Source organism: Mustela nigripes, chromosome 13, assembly GCF_022355385.1.
Source record: "Mustela nigripes isolate SB6536 chromosome 13, MUSNIG.SB6536, whole genome shotgun sequence".
Classification (NCBI taxonomy): domain Eukaryota; kingdom Metazoa; phylum Chordata; class Mammalia; order Carnivora; family Mustelidae; genus Mustela; species Mustela nigripes.
In genome coordinates, this window is record NC_081569.1 from 106,631,857 (window position 1) to 106,659,526 (window position 27,670).

Consider the following 27,670-nt stretch of genomic DNA (forward strand, 5'->3'; position numbering starts at 1 on the left):
TTAACTGACTGAGCCACCTAGGCATCCCATTTGTTTCGTTTCTTAAATTCCACATGTGAATGAAATAATATGATATTTGTCTTGCTTTGCATAATATTCTCTAGCTCTGTCTATATCATTGCAAATGTCAGGATTTCATTTTTTAATGGCTGAGTAATATTCGTGTGTGTGTGTACATGTCTTCTTTACCTATTCATGAATTAATAAACATTTGGGTTCTTTCCATAATTTGGCTATTGTTGATAATGCTGCTATAAACATAGTGGTGCATATATCCCATCAAAGTAGCATTTTTGTGTTCTTTGGGTAAATACCTAGTAGTGTAATTGCTGGATCATAGGGCTGTTCTATTCTTAACTTTTTGAGGAAATTCCATATTGTTTTGCATAGTGGTTGTGTACCAGTTTGCATTCCCACCAATAGTGCCAGAGGTTTCCCCTTTCTCCCCATCTTCATCAGTACCTGTTGTGTCTCGTGTTGTTGATTGTAGTCATCCAGATGTACTATTTAAGTACTATCTGCAAAAAAATCAAAGATTTTATTTTAATAGTACGTTTTTACACTTTTGTAGAGATACTAATAAAAATTCATTTTCTGGAAAGATAAAAAATGGCAACAAAAACACTAAACAGCAAGTAAATAGTGTATGTTTTAAGTTGAAATTATAATTCAGAAGGGTGTATTACTGTTTTATTTTTTACTATATAAAAATATATCAGAAGTTTTTAAAAAATAATTATTATTTGATATCTGTGCTAGCCAGAGGTCAATTTATAAACACTCTCTTTGAACACATAGGAATTCCTTTCCCCTGTCTCCTTTGAAGTGGGCTACATGGGTTGCTTCCACCAATAGAATCTGAGCTTTTCAGAGCAAAAGCTTTCATGGCTGTGTTTAAGATTCTCCATATTCTGGGGCGCCTGGGTGGCTCAGTGGGTTAAGCCGCTGCCTTCGGCTCAGGTCATGATCTCAGGGTCCTGGGATCGAGTCCCGCATCGGGCTCCCTGCTTCCCTCTCTCTCTCTCTGCCTGCCTCTCCATCTACTTGTGATTTCTCTCTGTCAAATAAATAAGCAAAATCTTTAAAAAAAAAAAAAAGATTCTCCATATTTCCATATTCTCTTCCTCCTGACTTAGTAATCATGGAAGCAATTGAGGTGGGGTCTCCCATCAGACTGGGTCCCTAAATGACTATGATGAGTGGTACTTCCCATCCTGACCTACATTAGACAGTGTTGGGAAGCAATAAGCCTCTGTTAGATTAAATCACTGAAATTTAGGTATTATTCATTACTACTGGAGAACTGAGCCTATCCTGATTGATACGATGCTTTTTTTTCAATAGAATTAAGTTGTTAGACATTTTATTACAGTGAATATTACAAAATATTAAATGATTTATTTATTTGCAGATGTGTTTTTAACCTGCTGGTAGTTTCTTATTTTGTCATTTGACTTTCCATAAATATTTTAAAATTTTATTATTTTTTAAATGTTTACATTTTTTAAAAAAGATTTTTAATTTATTTTTTTGAACCATAGAGAGAGAGAGAGAGAGATATCATGAGGGGTCAGAGGGAGAGGGGGAATGAGAAGCAGGCTGGGAGAAGGGAGCTTGATGTGGGCTCAGTCCCAGCACCTTGGGATCATGGCCTGACCTAAATGTAGATACTTAACCAACTGAGCCACCCAGGCACTCTAGTTTAAGATTTTAAAGTGATCTACACCCAGTGCAGGGCCTGAACTCATAAAACTAAGGTCAAGAGTTGCATACTCTATGGACTGAGCCAGTCATGCGCCCCTTTTTGACTTTCCATAAATTTATTTAATTGAATAAAAACCATGTGTGTTTGTAAATCAACATGTGTGATTCTTCTGATGAATGTTGAACATATAATTCATCTTTCAAGTTTAACTGCTATAGATCTGTGAGACACTTTATAAATCGCTATTGAAAATGATTGAAAATTAACTGAGTAAATGTGCCTTCATTAATACTAACACTGTGATATAATTTTAGAGCACTTCACAATTTCAAACACATCATCTCATTTGATTCATAACTACAATCCTGGGAGATAATCAGGGCAAGTTTAATTACCATCATCACATCCATTTTACAGGTGGGGAAGTTGCTGCAAAGCCATTTGCTTTAGGCCATATGGCCTGTAGGCAGCAGAATTAGGATGTCACCTTCTGGCTGATCTTTCATCTGTTTGTTTTTGTTTTTCTTATCCTCTCATTAGGATCAATTATATGTCCAGCATTTGCGTAGTAGGAGGTGGGGAGGAGGAAAAGGAATTTTCATTTACTTTATCATTTTACTCCCAAACATTTCTGTCAGAGATAAAAATTATCCAAAGCAGATAAATGCATCACATTCACAATTTTTGTGTTTCTAGGACTTGTTCATATCATTTAGGTGATACAGTTTGTTGTCCTATAATTGTTCATAGTTTTTAGTTAATTGCATCTTTTTTTTTTTTTTTTTTTTTTTTTTGTCAGTCTGGCTAAAGGTTTGTCAGAGTTGCTAAGTTTTTCAAAGGACAGTTTGTTTTTATTGATTCTCTTTTTGTTGTTGTTCTCTCTTTTATTTATGTTCAGTCTAGTCTGTGGTTAGATGGGAGGGCTGGCGGCAGTGGGGGTTTGGTGAAAGAATTTACCAAGACAGACCAAAAAAGATGAAAGTTGATTGGATACACTGCAAGGGAGCAATAGGAGGGAGAGCCTCTGTGAGGAGATGGTGGTGAGGGAGTGAGGGTGTATGGGGATGTATGCAATTTTCCCTTTTGATAGTCTTGGGAACTGTTCTTGGTTGTAATTGGTCAGTTAGGGCCTATGGCTATTTTGAAGTGGGTTGCTTTATGAACTTGTTTGCATTTAGTTCTGTGGTGGTCACTGTTGGCCTTTTTTTTGCCTTGCTCAAGTTTACATTGCTCAAGCCTGTTTAAAAGCAGCCTCTACATTCTCTGTATCCTGTAAGTTTTGGGTGTTGTATTTTCATTTTCATTCATCACTAAGTATTTTCTAATTTCCCTTTGGATATCTTCTTTGACCCATTGTTTAAGTTTATATTGTTTAATTTCCACTTTCCTTCTTTTATTGATTTCTAACTTCATTCCATTGTGATCAGAGAGGATGCTTTGTATGATTCCAGTCTTTGTAAAATTTATTGAGACTAACATATGCTGTGGCCTAGCATATGCACTATTCTTGAGAGTGTTCCATATGCATTTAAAAAATATGTATATTCTCTCCTTAACTTTTCTTCCCCGGCTGTAGGTGGTCTACTGTATGTCTGAACTATAATTTTTTCCTTTAGGTAGAGATGAGTGCCTTGTCTCAGTCCTTTAGGTAGCCCTCAGACAGGATAGAGCAGACAAACACAATAATTTGCTTATAATGTCTGCTCTGCTCCCTCTGGAACCAGGAACCATGTCTCCACACAGGAAAGGTAGGGTGCTGAGCTGGGGAGGGTGTGGGACAAGGGCAAGTAAACAGGCCACACAGCTTTCCTGTTTTTAAGTTGCCTTTTTCTTGATTAAACATTCCCTTGGTTGCTGTAACCTTTAGCTATTTTCCAGAGTTCTGACAAAGTTGGATTGGCAGTTTTAGCTTGTTTTCAGTGTTTCTGTAGAGGGATGGAAGCTTGGAACTGCCTTTCCACCATTTTGCTCATGTTCTGGCTTCTCACTGACTTTTATAATTCATTTATATATCTTTGACTACCATTATGCAATCACTTTCTAGATAGTCTTAGATTTAATCATGTTTTTGTTACCCCCTTTGGATAGGGCAATATCTATTATCTTAAGCAAATTGAAACTTCTCTGAGCCTTAACTTTTTTTTTTTTTTTTAAATTGAGGATAGTCTCCTTTCCTCCCCTCTTTCCTCCCTCATTGGGTTCTTACGAAGAGCAAAGAAGAAATTGAACATGAAAGTATCTTTGTAAAATTAACCTAAATTGTATAATCTGTTGATGTGGAACCATATCAATGGCTTGTTTTCTTTTGTCATTGAAATATGAATCATCAAAAACCATCAAGTAGAAATAAATTACACAGGGAACTCTGTGAATCTATTCTCTGTTCGACATTTTTTGTCAGCAAATTATGGTTACTGCAGAACATGCACATTTTTTGGATCACTGCAGACTAAAATGCTTGTCCTTGAGCAGAGAAAGAACAGGAAGCAAACTAAGGGAAAATTCACATCACTAAACTTCTTCCAGTTTTCTGTGATCAAATCTGAGTTTAAACATTGCCAGTATTAAAGCATAAATTGATTAAAATGCTGTGTAGTTTTCTGCATCTTAGACATCATTCTTAGTCTTCTGTTTTCTTTATACTCGTGTAAATTTCCATTTTCTTTCTTTCTTTTTTTTAAGATTTTATTTGTTTATTTGATAGTGAGAAAGGGAACACAAGCAGGGGAAGTGGGTTAGGGAGAAGCAGGTTTTCTGCTGGGCAGGGAGCCCCATGCAGGCTTGATCCCAGGACCCTGGGATCATGACCTGAGCCAAAGGCAGACACTTAACCATTGAGCCACCAGGCCACCCCTAAATTTCCATTTTCTTGACATAAGACCCTAAGATACTCTGCCAATCACTAGAAAGTATTATCCTCTTAGAGGAAAACACAGTAGGATTGAGAAGATGGACTGTAGACATATTTGTACTGTCTGATTATAGTGTTATTGCTGTTTTTTTTTTTTATTAAAAGACTCCTTATATGCAAATTAAGAGCATGATGTACCTTCTGGAAAAAAGCTTGTCCTTGTATTTTCTACTTGGTGTACTGTTTATTAAAATGCAGCAGTGTTAAACATCTTTATTATATAACTACAATGGTATTTTAATGTTTGACACTTCATGGTCTTGATTGTTTTATATAATGTTACTTTATGTAGAAATACAGAATTATTCCATAGACATAGTTTACTGTATTCCGTCCCTGAATATTTCTAATTTTTGTTCAGTGATTTGCCATCCTCTTGAAGAATTCTCCTCCTGCATTCATATATTACAGCTAATTAAGTGTTTGAGTTTTATATATACCACTATAACACACTGACAGATATTTCAGTAGACTCCATTATATGGGAGTCCATTATATGGGAGTCCATTATACTGATTTGAGCATAGTGAGGTATTTTAAAAATACTAAATGTGAGTGCTAAAGCTAAACTGAAGTTTCTTGTTTGGGTAGTATCTAAAGTGTTTGCCCCAATTAGCCAACATGTAACCATTTTTTAAGTTTGTAGGATATATTCATTTATACCAGCATAAAAGCTGATTTCTTCCTGGTTCCTAGAATTAAAAAATTCTAGGGGTGCCTGGGTGGCTCAATGGGTTAAAGACTCTGCATTGAGCTCAGGTCTTCGTCCTGGGCTTCTGGGATTGAGCCTGGAATTGGGCTCTCTGCTCAGCGGGGAGCCTGCTTCCTCCTCTCTCTCTACCTGCCTCCCTGCCTCTCTGCCTGCCTCTTATGATCTGTGTCTGTCAGATAAATAAATAAAACCTTAAAAAAAAAAAAAAAGAGGGGCGCCTGGGTGGCTCAGTGGGTTAAGCCGCTGCCTTCGGCTCAGGTCATGATCTCGGAGTCCTGGGATCGAGTCCCGCATCGGGCTCTCTGCTCAGCGGAGAGCCTGCTTCCCTCTCTCTCTCTCTGCCTGCCTCTCCATCTACTTGTGATTTCTCTCTGTCAAATAAATAAATAAAATCTTTAAAAAAAAAAAAAAAAAAAAAAAAGAATTACAAAGCTACAAATTGTCCAAGTTCTGGTAAGCCAGGCACTTCAGTTTTGGTTTTTAGAACTAATAGTTTTCTGTGAGAAATCATCTCTGATTTTCTGGCTAGTACTGGGAACCATTTTATTGTCTTAACTATTTATAGAAAAATAAATAAGGAAGACTCCTGAGTGTTCACGTAAAACATAGCTATTAAGGAGTATTAAGTCTTTGTTCACTCTGAGGGAATAAATGTTTAGAAAATTCTTACTGTAAACATGATTATAACAGTTTCCCAAAGGGTAAAATAAGTATTTGGTTAGCTAATGAAAAATTCAGTCAGCGCAATTAAGCAGCTAATATGAAGACATGGATCAGAGTTTCAAAGCTACTTAGTACCACTTACTATCATCATGTCTCAGCAGTGTACTTTTCTTGCTCAAGGTAAACTTCATTAGGAGTAAGGATATTTCTAAAACTATAGCCTCCTCCTGTGTTCAGAAATGTTTTTTTGAAACACAGGTAGCACTTTCAATTTTATAAATCCATCTTTTGAGATGTAACAATCTGTTACAGAAACCTTAATATATAAGATAGTAGTCAGATACTTTGGCCTCTGCCTAGAGCTCTTTGCCAAGAATAAGATAGTGGATCTTTAGGTGAAGGAATCCTATCAAATAAGTATATTCCTTATTTTTGTTTGGAGTGAATTTGAATATGAAATGGATTTAGTCTAAGGAACACTTTATAATATGGGCCGAGACCCAAGGTTAAATGAATTTTTGGTCATTCTTCTCTGTAACCACAAGACAAGATTGGCATAGGTCGTTGAGGCACTTTCTAATATTCTTTTATAAGCATGTCCATTATCCTTAATAAATGAAGATCACATGAGTATTTTTAGTGTTTTAATTATATTGTGACAGTTTATGACGTTAAATACACAGAGCAATTGGAAATTTAAAAAAATATATGATTTGTTAAATTTTTTCTGAGTACAGTTGAAGAAAATCTTACAACTGAGCAGATTGGAGTCACTGAGCAATCATTTTTACGTATTGCTGGCTTCTCTCTTTTCCCTGTGGCTGTCCCAGATCACCAGTCTTTTACATCTCACTCCCACTTGCCCTCTTTCACATTTAGCAGCTAACCTTTCCATGTACATAGAGAAAATAATCTCTCTCAAAAGCCACACCCTAACTATAAACTTATCTTTGTTTGCAGCCACTGTTAAGTCCTGTCCCTCCTTAGAGGCAAGGGGCCTATCCTGCATTTGAGGCTAACCCTGCTGTCTGTGTTCATGGCTCCTTTGCCCTTCAGCTCTGGGATATCACGCCATCAATCAAGTTGGTCTTTCAGATCTTCTCTTCTGCACTGAAACTTTAATTGACCACATGAATATATTCAGATTTCTGTCTTGAAACTTAAATTCATCACTTTGTCAATCCTGAATGTTCCTCTAACTACTGTTCCTTGTACCATATTCAACAACAAACTACTGAACAAAGTTTTATGCTTGCTATCTCCATCTCTACTTCCTTATTTCTGATTAATTCCCTAAACTTAATACAACTTGACTTTTATTTAGAATCCAGTTTTGCTCATTCACGATTGACTTCCCAATTAGAAAATTTAGTAGAGTTCTTACATTCTTTGCTTTGTGACATAACTGCCTTTTTGTTTTCTTTCATTCTCTCTGAATTCTCCTTTTAAATCTTTTTTGTCTAACTCTTCTTCCTCTCTTAAAGTTGTTACTATGCAAGGTTCTTCATTGATCTTTTAGTCTCATTCAGTATTGAGTACTTACTGTGTGCTAGGCTTTGCCATAGGCACTTCTTTTACATTGTTCCTTATAATTTGTAACAACTCATAACTTTCCAGAGTCCACTACTAAGGGGTAGTCTGATTTAATACCAAATCTGTTTGATTCTAAAGCTATATAATAGTAGTTTTCAAACTTTTTTAAAAAATTAACATATAATGTATTATTTGTTTCAGGGGTAACGATCATTAGTCTTACACAATATCCATACCCACCACAACACATACCCTTCCCAGAGTCCATCACTCAGCCACCTCCCCCACCTTCTGCAACTACTCTGTTACAGTGGAGGTGACAGATCCAGCTTGGCTCTCCTCCCCATCCTGCCCTCGATGATGCCTAAAGGCACTTAATCAGAATCCAACGACTCTGGGAAATTCTCTTAAAAAGTACAGTGAGGGCACCTGGGTGGCTCAGTGGGTTAAGCTGCTGCCTTCGGCTCAGGTCATGATCTCAGGGTCCTGGGATGGAGTCCCGCATCGGGCTCTCTGCTCAGCAGGGAGCCTGCTTCCTCCTCTCTCTCTGCCTGCCTCTCTGCAGTGATTTATATGAAGTCCCAAGCCTGTGTTAACTTTCCTTGTTTTAAAACTCAGGTATCCAACTTGACCCTGGACATTTTTATCTTTCTACCTGCGTGTCTGACAAGTGCCTATTTTATTTTTTTTGAATCTCCAGTGGAACTTGGCTTCTTTGTGAAACCTCTTCTAACTGTTGTATGTCCTGGTGTAGTGAAACTTCCTAGCCTAGCCAAACTTGGGAGTTCTTAAAGATTCCTCTTGAGTCAGTCTCACATATGATTGGATCATTAAGGTCCTTAAGGACATAGCCCCTAGAGGTGCTCATAGTCATTTACTTTGCTTCCTTTTCACCCTCTTTTTCTTCCAGTCTGTTTTTCATATGAACATTTCTTTCTTTCTTTTTTGTTTTTAAGATTTTTTTTATGTTGTTTATTTGTCAGAGGAGAGAGAGTATGAGCAAGGGGAGGGGCAGAGTCCGAGGGAGAGAAGCAGGATCCTTGCTGAGCAAGGAGCCTGATGTGAGACTTGATCCCAGGACTCTGGGATCATGACCTGACCCAGAGTTAGATACTTAACTGACTTAGCCACCTAGGTGTCCCTTATATGAAGATTTCTAAAATTTAGGTCAGATGTCATTACTCAACCTACTAACACTTTCATAGGTGCCCATTATCTATTTTAAAAAATATTCAGGGCATATAAAGTCGCTTCATATTTGACACTCAGAATATACCCTGTTCTCTCAGGCCTCAAGCTATTATATACTCTTGTCCTTTCTGGAATACCTTCTTTGCCTCTTGATGGCAAATTATCATTCTTCCTTCAAATATCAACTTATATCTTCTGCAAACACTCCTTTCTTGAGGCTTCTGGTTCTTCTGCATTTAAAAATTGCTCGTTTTCATGTCTTTCTTCATACTAGACTTTGAGCTACTTAGGAACAAAGACTGTTTTCTCATTTAACACCTAGTGTAATACTGATACATAGTAAGTTGTCAAGATTTATTAATATTCATTGAATAAGTGAATATTATTTATTGTTATGTTAGTCACCATAAAATACATCATTAGTTTTTGATGCAGTGTTCCAAGATTAACTGCTAATTTACAACACCCAGTACTCTGTGCAAGATGTGCCCTCCTTAGAATAAGTTAATTCTTTCCAAGAAGATCAAAATGTTTAACCATGATCTAGTATCAACTGCTTTATCTGCTTTATCTGTTAATGAGACAGTGGGATAAAATGGTTTTAAATGTTCCCTTCCAGTTTTAGGCTTCTGCATTATTAACCTTACTGTACTACCTGTATTATCTTTACTTGGTATTCTCATTTTTTTAAAAGATTTTATTTATTTATTTGACAGAGAGAGATCACAAGTAGGCAGAGAGGCAGGCAGAGAGAGAGAAGGAAGCAGGTTCCCCACTGAGCAGAGAGCCCGATGTGGGGCTCAATCCCAGGACCCCGGGATCATGACCTGAGCTGAAGGCAGAGTCTTAACCCACTGAGCCACCCAGGCACCCCACTATTCTCATTTTTTAAATAAAACATTTAAAATTTATTTTCTGTAACCACATATAGGATTGAATAATCTTAAGTGCATCTTAAAATGATGGGATTTTATCCCCTTGGTATTTATATAATTTCAATTAAAATTTTTTCCTATCTTTAGTTCGTTTAATACCTTAGCTTTTACAATTGGAGGCCAGTTAGGGACAAAATATATCAGGAATAATCTTGGTTTGGATTTTACTTCCTTTTTACTTTTATGTTGATACATACCCAAAGCATAATCTAGGGATGAGAAAACTGTGTCTTACTAACTTTGAAATGACAGGTGGAAATTCATTTTTTTCCCCAAAAGTAGAATTCAAGAAAACAGTAGGGTTCTTTTCTTCCTCTTAACCTTTTAAGGTAATAAAATAAGAAATTTAGGTTTACTGTAAAGAATTTTTATAATATTGAAGCATATTCTGCACATTTAAACTGTTAAAGCTTCTGATTTTCAGAATAAGTCATATGTAACTGATTAGAATGTGTTTTTACTTAAAATATTATACCAGCATGTGCAGAGTTATAACACATTGCCAAAAAATGTAGTCTGGAAGCAAAACAGAAAACTCAAAATAATGCTATAATTTTTTAAGTAAGAGGAAAATATTTTCTTTACACATGAAGATTTTGGGCCAAATGGTATTTAACCAACTAACTTACTAGACTGTTACAGCACTCTATTGTAGAAAAGCTTCAGTTTTGGTAAATCTGATTGCATTAGCATATTACTTATGAAATGGACATGGATTACTTTTTTCCCAAAGCGATGCTGTGATTTAGCTTTTGAAAGAAAGCTCAAGTTTTCTGTGGGCTTAAGTATTAAAAGTGCTTCTTAACAACTTCAAATTGTTGTGCATTAAGCCAGGATTCTTGGCGTTTTTTCAGATTTTACTACTCATAGTCACTTCTGCCTTGAGTAGATATTTTATGAACCTGTTTTTACTTGCTAGAAAATAGAATTTTCCATAATTAAGAGAAAACATCAGTTATTTTATCCACTTGACTTTGTCTTTGCTTGTTATTGTTTGCTTTAGAGATTTATCTAAGTTATTGACATGATTTGGATTCCAGTGTATGAAATAGAGCTTTTGAGAAGGTGCTTTGAATGGAAAAATAAATATCTTACAAAAGATCTTGCTTTGGGTGTGTTTAGTGCGGTTTGAATTTCTTGTTTTTCTTTGCATTCATAGCTATATTCCATTTTATTATGTAGCTTTAAGTAAAATAGTGGTTAACACTGAAAGTTTAGGTTATGAGATAGAGGATGTTAATCTCAAACCATTTTCAAATATACCTGTTTCAGAAAATGCTCATTTATGCTTTAAATAAAGTCATTTTACACTACACATTATATCCCATCTCTCTGTTATTACAGGCATCTTCTGATTTCCAGGAAACCTTATCTTCCATAGGGACTGATGTGCAGTCTGTCTTCCATTCAATCCTGTGCTGTTTTTCCTCTGCAGCTTCATAATATGTGGTGATAACTCTTTTTCATATCCTTTGTATTTTTAATTGCCTTTTGTTATCATGGCCATTCTTTTTTTTTTTTTTAAAGATTTTATTTATTTATTTGACAGAGAGAGATCACAAGTAGGCAGAGAGGCAGGCAGAGAGAGAGGAAGGGAAGCAGGCCCCCTGCTGAGCAGAGAGCCCGATGCGGGACTCGATCCCAGGACCCTGAGATCATGACTTGAGCCGAAGGCAGCGCCTTAACCCACTGAGCCACCCAGGCACCCTATCATGGCCATTCTGTAGGTCTGTATCTTAACTAGGAAAACCAGAATTTTTATTTAATTAAAAAAAACTATATACTCTGCTTACAGGTTTGGATGAGTTTTTAAAAAGTGATGACTCGGGACACCTGGCTGGCTCAGTTAGTTAAGTCACTGCCTTTGGCTCAGGTCGTGATCCCAGGGTCCTGGGATTGAGTTCTCCCTGCCGAGCAAGGAGCCTGCTTCTCTCTCTGCCTCTGCCTGCCACTCTGCCTGCTTGTGTGCTCTCTCTCTCTCTCTCTCTGACAACTAAATAAATAAATAAATAAAATCATAAAAAAAAAAAAGTGATGACTCTTTAGTGAGTAGATATTTATTTTGTTATCAAGAAACTTATCTGACAGGGGCACCTGGGTGGCTCAGATGGTTAAGCCTCTGCCTTCAGATGAGGTCATGATCCAGGATCCTGGGATCGAGTCCCTCATTGGGCTCCCTGCTCAGTGGGGAGCCTGCTTCTCCCTCACTCTTTGCCTGTCACTCTGCCTACTTGTGCTCTCTCTCTGTCAAATAAATAAATAAAATCTTTAGGAAAAAAAAAATTTACCTGACAGGGAACTTGTAACTATAATAGCCAAAGTACTTACTTAGAGATGAAGTGCTATGCAAATTAGGAGGAGCAAAGAAGTAATTCTATTGGGCAATCCAGAGGAGGTAGAATCTAAGAAAACTCTTAAATATTTCAAACATAGAGAAGTATAGAGAGTAATATTATTGTTATATATGTAATATATATTAAATATATAGTTCTGTCACCCAGAATTAACAAATGTTATTTTGTTCTAAATGTTCTAAAGGTTAAAATTTCTCCTTTCCTTCAACAAAACAAAGGATTTAGAATGCTTAACCTTAGACTTCCCTTTTTACTTTCCTTGTTATTGTTAGCAGTTTGTGGCAATAGTAGTGGTAGTGGTGGTATTTTTGTCTCATCGTCTTTGTTCCTTATATCCTGCTCTTCCCATTGGGGTTTAATTTTCTTCTTGTTGAAATATCCTTTGGTTCTTTCCTTTTTGGTTCTTTTAGCTCTAAATTCTTCATGTTTTCCTCACATAGTCTTCTACTCACTAATTTTTTTCTTTATCTATCAATAACCAACTGCTTAATCTGTCCATTGAGACTTTTATTCTAAGAATTGCCAAGAAAATGCTTGTTCTTTTCATTTTGTTGATTTTTTGTCTTACGGCATCTATTTCTTTATTCATCTTTTCTAACATGAAATATATTTCTTTCAGTTTTTCCTATCTGGGTGTGGTAGTCCTGCCATTGATTGTGTCTTCTAACTCTTATAAATGAGACGTATTTCTTTTTTTTTTTTTTTTAAACTGTGCATCTCTTTTTAGTAGGTGTTGTAGTCCCGTGAACCTTGGATTGAGATTAATTGCTTTGACCAAACTCCTGTTAGCTTCACTGGATCTTGACATACCGTTATTCTTAATTTCTTGGAAATGGAACAGACTTGGGTATGGTGAATTTTTTTTTTTTAAATGTTTAATTCTTTTCAGTCCATGCCCCTAGACTTTGTTGTGACTATCCCAGGCCAGTGAGCAGAATATTCCCACAAGTTAGCTTATAGATGTGATGACATTTTGTAGATCCAAGTTATATGCAGGGAGCCAACCCCAGTTCTAGCTTCCTACATCTGAGAGGATTGAGGTCTGTTTCCTGTCACTGTGTGGGTATTGAATGACTGGTACCCAGCACCTTCCTGAACTTATGCTCTGATTTTAAGTTCTTGTATAATTTCTAGCACCTGAGAGTTTCTTTTCTTGCTTTTAAGCTTAGTTTATTTTATTGTTTTTTGTTTTGTTATTCCATATATAACATTTCTTCGTGACATAGTTAAAGCTTTTCATGTCTTTGTTCAGAATTGAGGCATTGACATTTGAACCATGGCTTTGGAAGACAGGCAATGGTGAAGGCATTCCAAGATAATGAAATAGCTTGAACAAACGTATGAAACAAGTAGTTATGATGCTTTCATAGAGAATAACTGAAAACCTCATGGTTGGTTTTGGCTTACATTCAGGGTACATGGAGACGATTAATGGGAGATACATTTGGAAATGTGGGGATTGGAATCATGTACAGTAGGCCTTGAGTGGTAGGCCAAGGAACTTGGACTTTATTCTCCATACAGCAGAGAGCCAATGAATGTTTATTTGTATGAGAGTGATGCATAGCTTTGCCCTAGGAAAATTAGTATGATAACTAGGAATGGATTGGAATGGAGAGAACACCCTGGAAATAGGGAGACCGGTTAAGAGAGTATTAACTGTAGGACATGGAAGAGGCAAAAAAGAGCTAAAACTAGGTAACAGTAGCAGCTTTGAAGATGACGTGAGACGTAAATAGATGTTTGTAGAGAGATACTCTATATAGATTTCTCATTGGTGTGCAATGGGAAGAGGGTTCCAAGATGACCCTAGGAGTATGTTGGAACTATTAAGAGAAATTAAGAAACACAGACAAAGGGCTAGGTTTGTAAAGGAAGATGAGTTCAATTATGAAAATACTGAATTTGTGGTGCCAGTGGGACACCCAAGTATGAAAGGCCACCTAAGCAGATAAAAATGCTGGACTATAACAAAAAAGGGCAGAAGACCAAAAGATAAGATTTGTAGGTTTAGTAGAACAGAAGTAATAAATGAAGCTATACATTTCAGAGATAGTCAAGAATAAAGATGAGAAATGCCAAGAAGAAAACTAGTAATTAGGAAGCAAGTGGCAGAAGAGAAATTTGAGGAATCCTGTGTGAAAGTGGTAAGAGTGTGACCCAAATTATAGGCATTGTTATAGAAATCACAGGCTAAGAGTGTTTTATAGCTGGAAGCTATCTCCAGATTTAGAGAGGTAGAAGAAGATGTTGAGGAGGATGAGGACAGAACAATGGTCACTTAATGATGAGAGTCAAAATACAGGATGTGAGAGAGGAAATAATGTAGCAATTTAACTTTTGAAATAAAACTTACTAAGCTGAACTAGTATTTGTGAAACGCAGATCTGTACATATGTCTATGTATATATAAATGTATATGTATATATGTAAATTTTCCCCATTGCCTTTTAATATAAAAGTATTAGCATCCTTGGATTATTATTCTTTTACTCTGTGATAAAAGATTAACAAGCAGGACTACTCCTTACCTTTTGTCTAATTTAAAAAATGTAAACAAAATTTCCACTTGATTCTTTATACTTAGGCTACAGCAAAATGGGGAGGAAAGAAGGCAACACTATTATTGTTGAAATAAATGTGGGAATGGACAGTACGGTCACAGAATTGGGAAAGGAGAGGTATATATTAGTTAGCCGAAGGTAACACACTTTGAAAATTTATTCCTTGTGAGAGTATATACTTTGTATTAATAGTATAAGAAAATATGGTGGTGGTCAGGCATATATACTTATAATAGGGTGGTCAGGCATATATACTTTATTGAATATCCGTTCTTTACCAGATGTATTACATACATTTTCTTGTAATGTTAGTCTGCATTTCTTCTAAATTACTATGAGGTATTATTGTCTCCCTTTTGCAGATGAGGAAATGATGATGGAAAAACTAAAGCACTTTGCAAATCATAATGTTAGTAATTGTACAAGGAGGCATTCAAACCCAAATGTATCTGTTTCTAAAATCTTTGTCCTTTCTACCAAAACCATCATGTCCTTATGTACTTACGTGGGGTACAGGGAAGAAAAGGGAATGGTAGAGGGGAGAAGTCTGAGGTTGTTTATTTTTAACTTAGAGAGTTTGCACTCAGGAAAAAAAAAAAAAAACCACACCAATAGGGAGAGTCCTTCTGCAAACTTAGGAGGGTGTTTAACTACCATTGGACAGACAGAGGAATTGGATTTGGTTTATACATCTAGACTGTTACCTTAATATTAGTCACAGAAAGCACTGTATGTTTCCTTTTGGTAAAGAAATAGAAATCTGCAGCATTATCATGGGGGACAACTTCAGAGTATCAGGACTTTGCGTGAGGTCTCCTTGACCACCTAACTGATTTCATCTGCCACTTAATTTTTGCGGCTTTAGTAGATAACTTTTTAACTACTGATCAATACTTAGAATTGCTATTTAGATGTATATTCTTCAAAGGTTTCCCTACAAATCAATCTGATTTTACTAACTTCTCCCATCTTAAATTAATGTATTGATCTTGCTTATAAACCAGTACAGAGAACGATATGAATGTAACATAGTGAAGTTTGTTTTGTTTTGTTTTAAAGAAAGCTTGTGCCCATGGGGATTGCGGCAGGGAAAGAGAGAGAAACTCTTAAGCATGCTCCATACCTTTGGTGGGGCTTGATCTCATAATCTTCAGATCATGACCTGAGCTGAAATAAAAGTCTGATGCTTAACTGGCTGAGCCGCCCAGGCAGCCCACAACATATTGCAGTATTAAACATATTTTAAGATGAATAATTGTGGTTAACATGAATTATTACAAATGAAATAAAAATAGTAACATTTTATGAAATCAAGACCAACTAAGAATGGTTTGGTGTTTGCATGCAGATTATTTACTAGATTAGTGGCAGTTAAAGCTGTGACTATGCTCTTTTGCACTACTTTTTTTTTTTTTTTTTTTTGGTATTTCATACATAGAAAAAATATATAATACATATTTTACAAAGACTAATAATAAAACAGTTGCTGAATTGTTCCATTCTCATTGTTTCTCCCTCCTCTACTCCTTCATTTTGAATGAATTCCACTCATTAACTTAAGAGATAGAGCATAACCATTGCTGTAGAAGCCCTCTCTGTGTGCATTTTTCTTCTCTTCATTGTGGTCCCACCTCACCTCACATCAGAGATTCAGTCACCCTGAATGGGCTGTTTATCATTTGCTTGCTTTCCCCCCACCCCCACTCTTTGGTCATATCTATATATTCCATGTATAGTTTGCATTTCCGAATTTTATGTAAATGGACCATGCTGTACATATTTTCTTTAACTTACTATTTGTTGTTGTTTTTACTCAGCGTTGTATGTGAGAGTAAACAGTGTTGATACATGCATGAAGCTGTGTATGTCCTTTGTTTTCAGTGCTGTACAGTATTTATTTGCCTGTTTTCCTCTCTGTGAACATTTGTATTGTTTCTTTTGTTCTTTTGTTATAAGAAACACTACTGCTATAAATGCCATGAAGAGAGCCTCTGGAGCTTTCCTAGATGGAGAAATTTAATAGGTTTCCCATCTCTGTGTCTGCTATTATTATCTCTTCAAAATTACAAGAAGGAGTCAGGTACAAGTAGCAGGTTCTTACTCCTTTCCAAGCAGTTTACACCTTCCTTCTACCTCCTTTGCAAGTCTATAAGAAGAGAGCGCATGAGGTATTGGTAGGGAATGGCAGTATTTGCATTTACCACACCTTGAACACATACCCTTCACTTCAAAATATCTTGCCTTCTGTATTAGTTGTCTAGAGAAACAGAACCAGTATGGGAGATAGATGGATGATGGATGGTAGATAGATAGAGAGAGAAAGAGAGAGAGAGATTTATTATTAGGTACTGGCTCATGTAATTATGGAGGGTGAGAAGGCCCATGATCTGCTGTCTGCAGGCTGGAGACCCAGGAAACCCAGTGGTGTAGTGCAAAGGCCTGAGAGTGAATGGTGTAGATGTCAATTTAAGTCTAGATGCCAGTCTGGAGCACCAAAGGGCAGGAGAAGATCGATGTTCCACCTCAGTCAGGCAAACTGAATTCAACCTTTCTCCGTCTTTTTGTTATTCTCTGGTCCTCAATAGACTGGATAATACCCACTCACGTTGGGGAGGGCCATCTGCTTTCCTCAGTTCACCAATGCTAATTTCTTCCAGAAACACCCTTACTGACTCACACAGAAATGATTTACCAGATAATCTGGGCATTCTTTGGCTCACTCAGTGTAATTTTATGTTTACACATAATATTAACCACCATGGTTTCTTTTGTCATATCACTGTATATTTCGTTCTCTAGGCCTTTGCCTTAGGCCCTTCTCTCTCTTCTCATTCTGTCCTCTCTCCCTAAATACTAGCATTTACATGATGGTTTCAAATACCATCTAACTACTAATAACTCCCAAACAGTTAATAACATCATCCCATAATTTTCTTCTTAGCACTTGGCCCATATACCCAGCTGCCACTCTGTATCTCTCTTCTATAATCACTTCAGACTTAAGTCCAAAATTAAACTCGTGATCTTTCCGTTCTCTTCTCCTCCACCCCAGTTTGTTTCTCCTGCAGTTTTCTGTTTCTGTGAAGGTATTTTCCCTGTTCTATTTGACTAGATAGCCCGGAGTTGCTTTTGCCTTTACTTTCTTCTCCCCATCTCTTGCCCCCATACCTACTAGTTGTTTGGGTATTTTTTGTTGTTTTTGTTTTTGTTTTTTAAGATTATTTATTTATTTATTTGACAGAGAGAGAGAGAGAGAGAACAAGCAGGGGGAATGACAGGGAGGGGGAGAGGGAGAAGCAGGCTCCCCACTGAGCATAGAGCCCATCTGTAGGGCTCCATCCCAAGACCCCGGGATCATGGCCCATGCAGCCGCTTAACCAACTGAGCCACCCAGGTGCCCCTACTCAGTTGGTTTTTAATTGTCTCGTGAAGCAGTATTTCTTTATTTCCTCTGCTGCCACCCTAATCCAGTTAGCATGATCTTAAGCCTAGAATAGAGAAACTCTAAAGGGTCTTTAAATAATCAACTCCTGCTTTTCTCTCATCCACTGTGTAGCCAAAGTAGCTTACATTATCAGGTTCCTAACAGTAACTTTCCAGTGGCTTCCCATTGCCCTTTCAATAAAATTCATAATTCTCAAAATTTCTTTTGAATACTTTCTGCCAACATCTCTAGCCTCATCCTGAGCCACCTTTCCTGCATATTTCCAGTATGTGCTCCGGCTCCTTGCTGCTACGTTCTTTTCTTCACTGGGTTGCTAAGTAACTCTTCCTCATCCTTTGGGTCTAAGCCATCCTTTGGGACTGTCATTTCCTTAGGGAGACCTTTTCTGAACTTGTTCATGTTGGCTTCCTTTTAATCTACACTGACTTTCTCATTCATAATATTCGTTATTTAACATCTTTCTTTCTCTGCTGAATTACAAGGTCCATTAGAACATGGAGTTTGCTCTTTGTTTTATCCTCAGAGTTGCTTCAATACCTGGCACATAGGAGACACTCAGTAAATTTTTTTTTTTTTTTTAAAGAAGGTATGAACTGTATACATACAAATTTCTATATTTGCCTTTCCCACCCTTGGGGAAAAATTACCATACTCTCTTTATAAAGATGTGATGAAACTTCTGGCATGCAGCTGTTACTAACATGGAATTTATAGTAAAAAATTACATTAGACAAGCCAGAATGAGACACTAGAATTTTTAGGAACTTAGAAACTAGGATATTTATTTTTATGATCTCTATTGTATTTCTACCACAGAAGTGATAGCTCTTTTCCCTCCCTGGGATATACAAAATCTGTGTATGATTTGTTGTTTTTATGACTCTGATATGATTTGTTTATTTTTAGATTTTTCATGAAATTTTGCTTCCTTTCCTCTGGTTATCTTGATTAAATTCATGAGTATCATAATGTTTTAAGAATCAATAAGTAAAAGCATTATTTATACCATTTTTCTGCTTAATCTCACTTAAGCATATAAGAACAATACTGAAATTAGTCAAACATATTATAACTGAGATAAACATCTAACTTTGAAGAATATATTTAAGACTTATTGCTACCGTGCATTATCTGTTTTCATGGATCTTTTCAAGTTTCTGATCACACCTGATTCCTGAGATACTCTTGTATTTATCTGTATTATACAGATGGAGTGTGTCCTTAGGGGTCTGTCAGTTGGATAACCAGAACTACCAACAATATTGTTCATAGAGTATGTTACACTTAAATAGCTATATCTTTTATGCATTCAGTCATTTTTCCTTTCACTATGTAACTTTGGTAACAGCTACCCTGCCCTCAAAATGCCTAGTGTATTATTTGGTAGCAATAAATTGCACACTTGAGTTATAATTCAGAAAGGCTTATCTGAGCAATCTGTATTCAGCTGTACACTTGGGCGCTGCATGTGGCTTTTAATTTCCAAATCTGAGCTTTGGTGTTCAGATGGTGTAAATGTCTGGAATAAATTGGTTACTAGATTCCCAAGTATATTAGTATAGATCTGAAATAGCTTTAATAATTAGTTTATTCAAGTTGTGTTCTCATTTGCAGGTTAGATAATGAAGTGAAGAGTAATCCCATGACTGTGGTTTGTGATATTTTGGTTTGAGTTCATGAAGCCTTGGTTGGTATTTTATAACCAAACTGCTCATAGAATTATGGACAGTAGTTCTGACTTGAAGTCCTTTCCTGACCATTTATATTGGAGTATATGATTATCTGTTTCCCTGTGTAGACAGTTTGTCTGTTATTCTGTCATCCTGATTAGGTTAGGACACCTGAGCACTAACCTCTGTTTTCAGAATATTTCTGCTTTTTAGTGATAATTGAGCATACTGTTGTTTGTCTTTAAATCTGTTGAGATACATTTCACGTTGTTAATGTAAATCTTTTATAGCCTTAGCTGAATACAGTAGCTCTTGGTCTTGACATCTGAAATCAGCTGGTTCATGTCTCTTAATGGCACTTAGATTTGAATTTTGTAGGCTGGGAGGCAGAACTACTTGGAACTGGTCTGTTTAATGCATGGTGGCTTTAAATTCAGGCTTAAAAATGGGCCCACTTAGGGGTGCCTGGGTGGCTTAGTGGTTTAAGCCTCTGCCTTCAACTCAGGTCATGATCTCAGGGTCCTGGGATCGAGCCCCACATCGGGCTCTCTGCTCAGCGGGGAGCCTGCTTCCCCCTCTCTCTCTGCCTGCCTCTCTGCCTACTTGTGATCTCTCTCTAGCAAGTAAATAAATAAAAATCTTTAAAAAAAAAAAATGGGCCCACTTATAAAAAGAAGGTCTTAATCTCTGTAGAGTTCTCTCTAGAGCAACACTATGAAGTTAAAAACTGTTGGACTCTTTTTTTTTTAACCGTTCATTGGTCCTGGTAATTTGAGGTGAAGGAAACTAATACGAACTTAACATTTTCATTTCAGTTTGAATTCCAAGATTCTTTGATTCTCTAGAGTCAAAGTGTTTCAAGGGTTTTCATGAGGAAGTTATGACTGGAGGGGAAGAGTGCTGCCTCTCGGTCTTGAGTGACAGCCCCTGCCCTCTGCCCTTAGCTGAGAACTCAAAGCATTGTTGAATAGCACTAAAATGAGCTGAGTCCAAGACTTTAGCCAGATGGTCGATATAGGGCTTTTAAAGGAAGGGAAATAGTAAAAGAGTAATCTCAGAGGAACTCTCTTATGTTAAAGAACTGAGAAAATGAAGTCTTTCTGAAGCTAAGTGTAAATTATACCACCTTCTTTGAGAGCAAAAGCCGCTAAATGTAACAGAAGAAAATGACAGTGCAGAAAATCAAAGTTCAGGAACAAACTTTCAAGTGTGGTTTTTGAATGCTTAATCCTCTCTTACTCCTCTCTCAGGATCCATTGCCTCCTTTTCCTCCCCCTCCTCAAGTCTGTTTGAAAGGGATTTTGATGGGTAATGGCAAAGGAAGGCAACTTTAGACAGAGTATAAATTAGGGCACAAGATACCTTTGTAGAGGAATTATCTTAGACATGCTTTTGAAAACATACTTTTTTTAAGTCATTAAGAAAATAATCAAAGGTACGATTTGTAAAGCTTTGAGTTTAGTCTGCTTTCAGTAAAAATAAGGTATAGATACCAAAATAAGCAAACCCTTTTTTTCTTTCCTCGTTTCTGCTTATAAGATTTACAGGTATTTAAAATAAACCCATGAAAACAGAAATACTGTCCTGGGATTGGCTAAGTAGTCAGAGCAGTTACCTCTAGGCTCCGAAGTCCAACTGAGCTTGACTTTTGGAAGTAAATTTGGCTAAGACTTCTTCCTCATTCTGTTCTTTAAAGGTGTACTTGAAATGATACTGACCTTTGCCAGAAACCCCAGGAATCCTATTCAGTGATGTACTTGTAATGGTCATGAAAGAATTAAAACAACACAGATGTGGATTAATGGGAGAAAGTAGGCAAAAATGCTAAATTCTCATTGTGTGGTTTCAATGTGGCAGATCCTTTAAAATACTTCAGTGTACCACAATAATTAAAGGGTTTAAGGACATTAAAATACCTAGAAAATAAAAGCCAACAGTTGAGTAACGAGAATGAACTGTGTTTTACTTTTTTAAATTGGAATTAATGTAGGTTGCCATGGTGAAAATAGATTGAAATATTTAACAGTAACCGTTTTGTGCAGCCCTAGAGATCAAAAACAGTAATGTAAATAAGTAGGTCTTTAAAGAATATACTCACAGGCATGCTTAATGTAAATGATTGCTAGAAGAGAAATGCATTTTCTTCAGTGCTACACAAAGAAATTTTAATTTACTTGATTTTGGCAGCAAGAATCTACAACTTAGCATTAGCAACTAAAATTTTAAAATATTTGCTCATTGCTCTGGATTATGACTGTTTAAGAATTACTGTTTTCAAACACTAATTAATCATTTTAAATAAACTTTTTTTATACATTTATGGCATCAATGAGTATGACTGTTTATTACATTTTACCTATAAAAAGTTGAACTGTTTTATATACTCTTTATGGAAGCAGTGCACAGTCATAAATTAAAAGATGCAACTGTTTTGGATATTTTACTGGTGGTCCTGTGTTTTCCTGCCAGCAGTGCAGCTGTTTCAGGTTTCTCAGGATAACATATAAAAAGCTGTATGTACACTGCAAGTTTATGCTTGAATTGCCAAGCCAGAGATGGTATGACTCAACTTTCCCAGAAGCAAGTTGTACCAAAATGTGATGAATCAAAACAACCAGTTGCACAGTGGTTTGTATTACAGCTATGAAAAACAATTCTGTTTATGATAGTTGGCTTCTTAAGGTTAACAGACATTCTCCTGTGGTACCCGAGCTTTACCATGAGTGAACAGCTATTGGAGCTAAGGCTGTGCTTTTGAGGGTCTGAGAAAAGGAAAAAGGGTAATATGGCGGTATCTGGTGTATGGGTAAAATTAACCTGGAAACTCATACTAGGAATGGAATGTCTCATTTCTAAGATACCTGTAAAAATATTACTAAATATTACTTATTTATGTGATAGTTATTGAATTCTCAGTGAACAGAAATTGATTTTATCCTGTTCCAGGTTTATTTTTAGATGTCTGAGATGACTTATTTAACTTACATAATTTCTCGTGCATCATAATCTTAACAGTGGACATTTTATTGTGTCCTGGGATGTAATAAGCAGATACTTTCTTTGTGGTAGATTTGGTGAATCCCTGTTTATGTTCAGTGGGACCTAAGTTTCTATCAAGAGTTTGACAATGAAATTGGGATGCATCCCACCAAGGTTTATAGGATGGGATGTAGAGAGAAAATACTAGAACTTTTGTTGAAATATTTTTATCTCCTCCTTTAAATATTTATATTTTATAATATACTTCTTTATATTATATGTAATTATATACTATATAACTGATAATACAATAGGTATATGGTTTATAAATAAGTACACAAATTTTGGAGTAGCACGCTCAAATATTTTTACTGCTATAAGTATACTATCAAAAGTTGGCGGGGGGCACCAGTGGGTTGAAGCCACTCAGGTCATGATCTCAGGGTCCTGGGATGGAGCCCCACATCGGGCTCTCTGCCCAGTAGGGAGCCTGCTTCCCTTCTTCTCTCTCTGCCTGCCTCTCTGCCTACTTGTGATCTCTGTCTGTCCAAAAAAAAAAAAAAAGAGTTTGTGGGGAAGCCAGGGTGGCTTAGTCAGTTAAGCATCTGACTTGATCTCAGGGTCATGAGTTTGAGCCCTTTACTAGGCTCCACACTGGGCATGCAGCCTACTTAAAAAAAAAAAAAAAAAAAAAGTTTGTAGATCATTGCTCAGTAAATATTAATTTCCTTTCTCCTTCACTTTTCCCTTTCACCCTTGGCAGAGAAGCAAAGAATTGAGTTAACACCTTGATTTGTGGTAGTGTGAATAAATTATAGCCAATTCTGGGAGCTTATCCTGTGTCTTACTTTGACCACTTTTTCTATTTGGCCTCTTACATTGCCATATATTTTTTAATCACACAGCCTTATTAAAGATGGATACAAATGAAAAACAGACTTGTTATTATGTTAGAAATAAGAAGTTGCTCATGCATCAAGACTTTGACACACAGGAAGTTTGAATGAATGAGTAGAAAAGTTTCCAAGTTATTAAAATGTTCTGGTACCTGATTTATTCATTTGCCATAACCGTAATTCTAAGGCGGATGAAGCTCCTTTACTTCCTGAGGCCTGAAGAAACAATGTGGTTTCTTAAACTAGGCATTGAAGCAGAGCTGGAAATATTTGTTTTCCAACAGTGCTGTTAGTCATGCTAATAAGTTGACCTTCTTTGGCTAAGATTGTCCCATATTTTAGGTCTCTTTACCTTTATCAATGTAAAAAGGTTTAATTGCTAAATAATATATATATATATGATTGAAGAAAAATGGTACACTGTCTTTTGAGATCAGTTCAGAAGACTTTTGTATTTACTAATTGGGACTGTTGAACTCAGGCTGTCAGAGATTTCTTGAGCATGTAATTTTCTAAGGGTTCACTTCCTGTGTAGAAGGAGACAATACATTTTTGTAATGCTGAAGTATATTTGAAGTAACTAGTATATTCTCTTCTCCCTCCTCCTCCTTTGAAGTATTTATTTTAGAATATATTTATGTAAAGTATTCAATATTTATGTAAAAATATTAATACAATAGTATTATGATACCAGGTATTTATACCAGGTATGATACTACCCCAGGAGGTGGGGCACCTGGGTGGCTTAAAGCTTCTGTCTTTGGCCCAGGTCATGATGCCAAGGTCCTGGGATCAAGCCCTGCATTGTGCTGTCTGCTCAGCAGGGAGCCTGCTTCCTCCTTTCTCTCTCTATCTGCCTCTCTGCCTGCCTCTTGTGATCTCTGTCAAATAAATAACTAAAATCTTAAAAAAAAGAAAAGAAAAGAAAAAGTATGCAAGGAGGACAGTAGCAGTTAGGTACCCAAACAACCACCAATAAACTAAGTTCTGAAAATTGGGAACAGTGAACATTTTAATAGCAAGTATTATTTTTGAAACCTCCTTAAGAGCTGTTTTTAGATCTTAATGTAATTTGCTTTATAATTTTGTTTAACAAACTGGTTTAGGCACTTTCTATATATAGTCAGTGTGTTTCTTTTTAAAAGGTAATAATGCATTTAAGAAGTCTGAACATTTCAGTCTCAGAATTCTGCTTTAAAATGTGAATCAGTTTTATTATTATTTTTAAAAATGTACCAATTTATATGTGCTTTCTGTGTCACTGTTACACTTTTTGTTTTGTTTTAGGTATTTAAACCATGTCAGAGCTGCCTCTCCACAGGACCTTGCTGGAGGCTATACTTCTTCTCTTGCTTGTCACAGAGCACTACAGGATGCATTCAGCGGGCTTTTCTGGCAGCCCAGTTAACCTTTATTTCTCCTTTATAAGATTTGGACCTAGGAGCCGAACCAGGGAGCTAGCAAAAGAAAAGCAGACGTGTAAAAATATAGCCATGTGCAGCTGCCCAGCAGCAGTACACCAACTAGCAGCTGTGTTAAAGTATTTATAAGAGAAAATTTCAGAACTAAGTTGAGCAATACGGTGGATAAATATATGTGAAAAGATTTATTTTTTACTTATATTTTTCTGAGAGGGATTGAAGCTGTAAACTTTATCTGATGGAAGACATGAATAATTTACCTATGTATGCTTGAGGTTGACAGACTTGTAAAATCTTTTTAAAAATAAAGCTAGACTTTATATGAAGTTCTGTGGTTTTTCTCTTATTACAGTGTTTTACTTGAACACATTTTAAAATGCCATTTTGAATACGACATTTAGTGTTAATATCCAAGTCTATTATTTTCTCTCATAAAATGTTCTCTTTTTTTCCCCTATGTTCTTTAATACTAGTCCAGACAAGTGAATATATTTCCTTCTGCCAGCAGGTTGTGGCAAGTAAAACTTGACTTGTGATAATGCCACTCTCTTGATATTAAGGACTCAGTGCCTGTTTTGAACAGTGGAAGGTGAGACAGACCTTGATCAAGGTATTATAGTTCCCAGCTGTGAGCCACACTTAGGATAAACCAGATGAGAATATTAACCTACTTTTAATGACAAATTCAAAGAAGTAAGTTAATAAAATTTAATACTTAAATGGCACCTTTCACTTCAAATGTGAGCTCATTTTATGATGAAACCTTGGAGACTGGAATGGATACATTTTAAACAAAATTTCTCTGAGTAAATTGCAGACTCTGATTCAGTTTCTATTAAAACTTCAAGGGCTTTTAGTAAACCTAGGATTTTGCTTAGAGTTGGCAGTAGAGAGGATGGATATTTGTAGCATCTCAATCTTATACGAGGCTGTTACATAGACCACTGGGCCTAGGACATAGTTTCTCAAGGAAATTAAGGGATTTCCTATCAAATGTTCCTTATAACAGATGTTAATTTTATGGGAGGAAAATTATGTGAAATAAAATTTGTGGTTACATTAGGGTGGAATATCCATATTTAACAACTGCAGCTTATTTGCCTAGGCAGGTATTAATTTCAGGGATACATCTTTATCTTTTACAATATGGTTGACCCTTGAATAATGCAAGTTTAAACTGTATGGATTCACTTGTACATGGATTTTTTTTGTATGGTACCTTATTATTTTAACATTTTCTTTTTTCTAGCTTATTGTAAGTATATAGTGTATAACATACAAAAACATGTATACTTGACTATTATGTTTGTGTTAAGGCTTCTGGTGAACAGTAGGCTATTAGCACTTACATTTTGGGAGTGTGGGAGTCAGAAGTTACATGTCGATTTTCTAGTGTGTGTGTGTTGGGGTGGGGGGGTTAATGTCCCTCATCCCTGTGTTAGTTAGCTGTACAGCTGACCTTTGAACAGTCTTTGATAACTAAGAAAACCAAGGCATCAAATAATTGAGTAGGCCCAGATCATATACACATTAGAAAAAAAGCCAGAATTAAAACTGTTTGATTTTTATTTTTAAGTCTAGTTCTGTCTGTACTTTACAGGCTGCATCCTATTTTTCATTTCTATTAGCATTCCCCAACTGAGGATTTTAAGTATAGTCTATACATCTGTTCAAAGAAGTGAGAACATTGACTTAAAGTTAAGACTTTGCTGTACAGTATCCAGTCTTTACAAAAGAAATACTATTATTTGTTCTCAGTACCTTGTATAATATATTTAAGTGAATGAACTAATTAATAGAACACTTAAAAGGCTTTTAAAACATTTTTTGAGCCTACCTCATTATTGTGGAAATTGCCTGCATCTGATTTGGCAAATAAATTGAATTCGAAAACCTTTATACATTTGTAAATATTTTGCTCTTATTATTGCTGTACTTTGTTCGATAGGCCAAATAAGTTGTTAATTGACCTATTAGATGAAAGACAATGGTGGAAGGTAAGTAACTTAATGACAGTACACTAAATCACAGAAATACTCTAAATTGATGAGGTTATCCCCTATCCCCCAGTGATTTTTCCTCTCCGAGTCAAAAGGCTGCACAAGTCTATCATATACATCAATTAAGTCTTTTAACCTTGTACAACACTAGCCCAGAAGCAATAGCTAACAACTGCTGAGCATTATGTATGCGCCAAGCACTGTGCTTCATGTATTGTGTATTCTTACTTAATCTTTACAATGCTAGTATTTTTTCCCCCATTTTCACAGATGGAGAAGCTGAAGCATAGGGAGGTTAACTAACTTCCAGAAGGTTAATCGAACTTAAAAGTAGCAGAGTGGATTTGAACCAAAGTGGTGAGAGTCCATGCTTCAGAGATGAGTATCAAACTGGCAAGCTTATAAACAATAGCTCTGTAGAACCAAGTCTGAGTAATCAAACTTCCCAAGATTTCCAGGAAGTTTTATGGATCAGGTGTCTAGTTATTTTATGGCATATAAATGACAGCAACTTAATAACCTTATTTATATCCTTGAGAGAAGTTCTGAGAAATTCATTATGTAGAACCTCATTTATCCATTAACTACCTTCCTTTTAAACATATATTAATGGTATTGAATACATTTACATCATAGTTGGGATGCACTATTAGTGTTTCTTAATTTCATTCAATAAATATTTGACCTAAGC

General features: G+C 36.2%; 1 protein-coding gene across 2 annotated transcripts in view; it reads left to right on the forward strand.

Annotated features, from left to right (window-relative positions):
* The window catches only part of MNAT1 (MNAT1 component of CDK activating kinase), a 212,062-nt gene extending 186,757 nt beyond the window's left edge, over positions 1–25,305 (forward strand). For both annotated transcript variants that reach the window (XM_059373330.1, XM_059373329.1), the window contains exon 8: positions 24,846–25,305. In XM_059373330.1, the coding sequence (XP_059229313.1) occupies positions 24,846–24,966 (121 nt within the window). In that variant the 3' untranslated portion in view covers positions 24,967–25,305. The remainder of the gene's footprint in view (positions 1–24,845) is intronic.
* Positions 25,306–27,670: the final 2,365 nt, after the last annotated feature.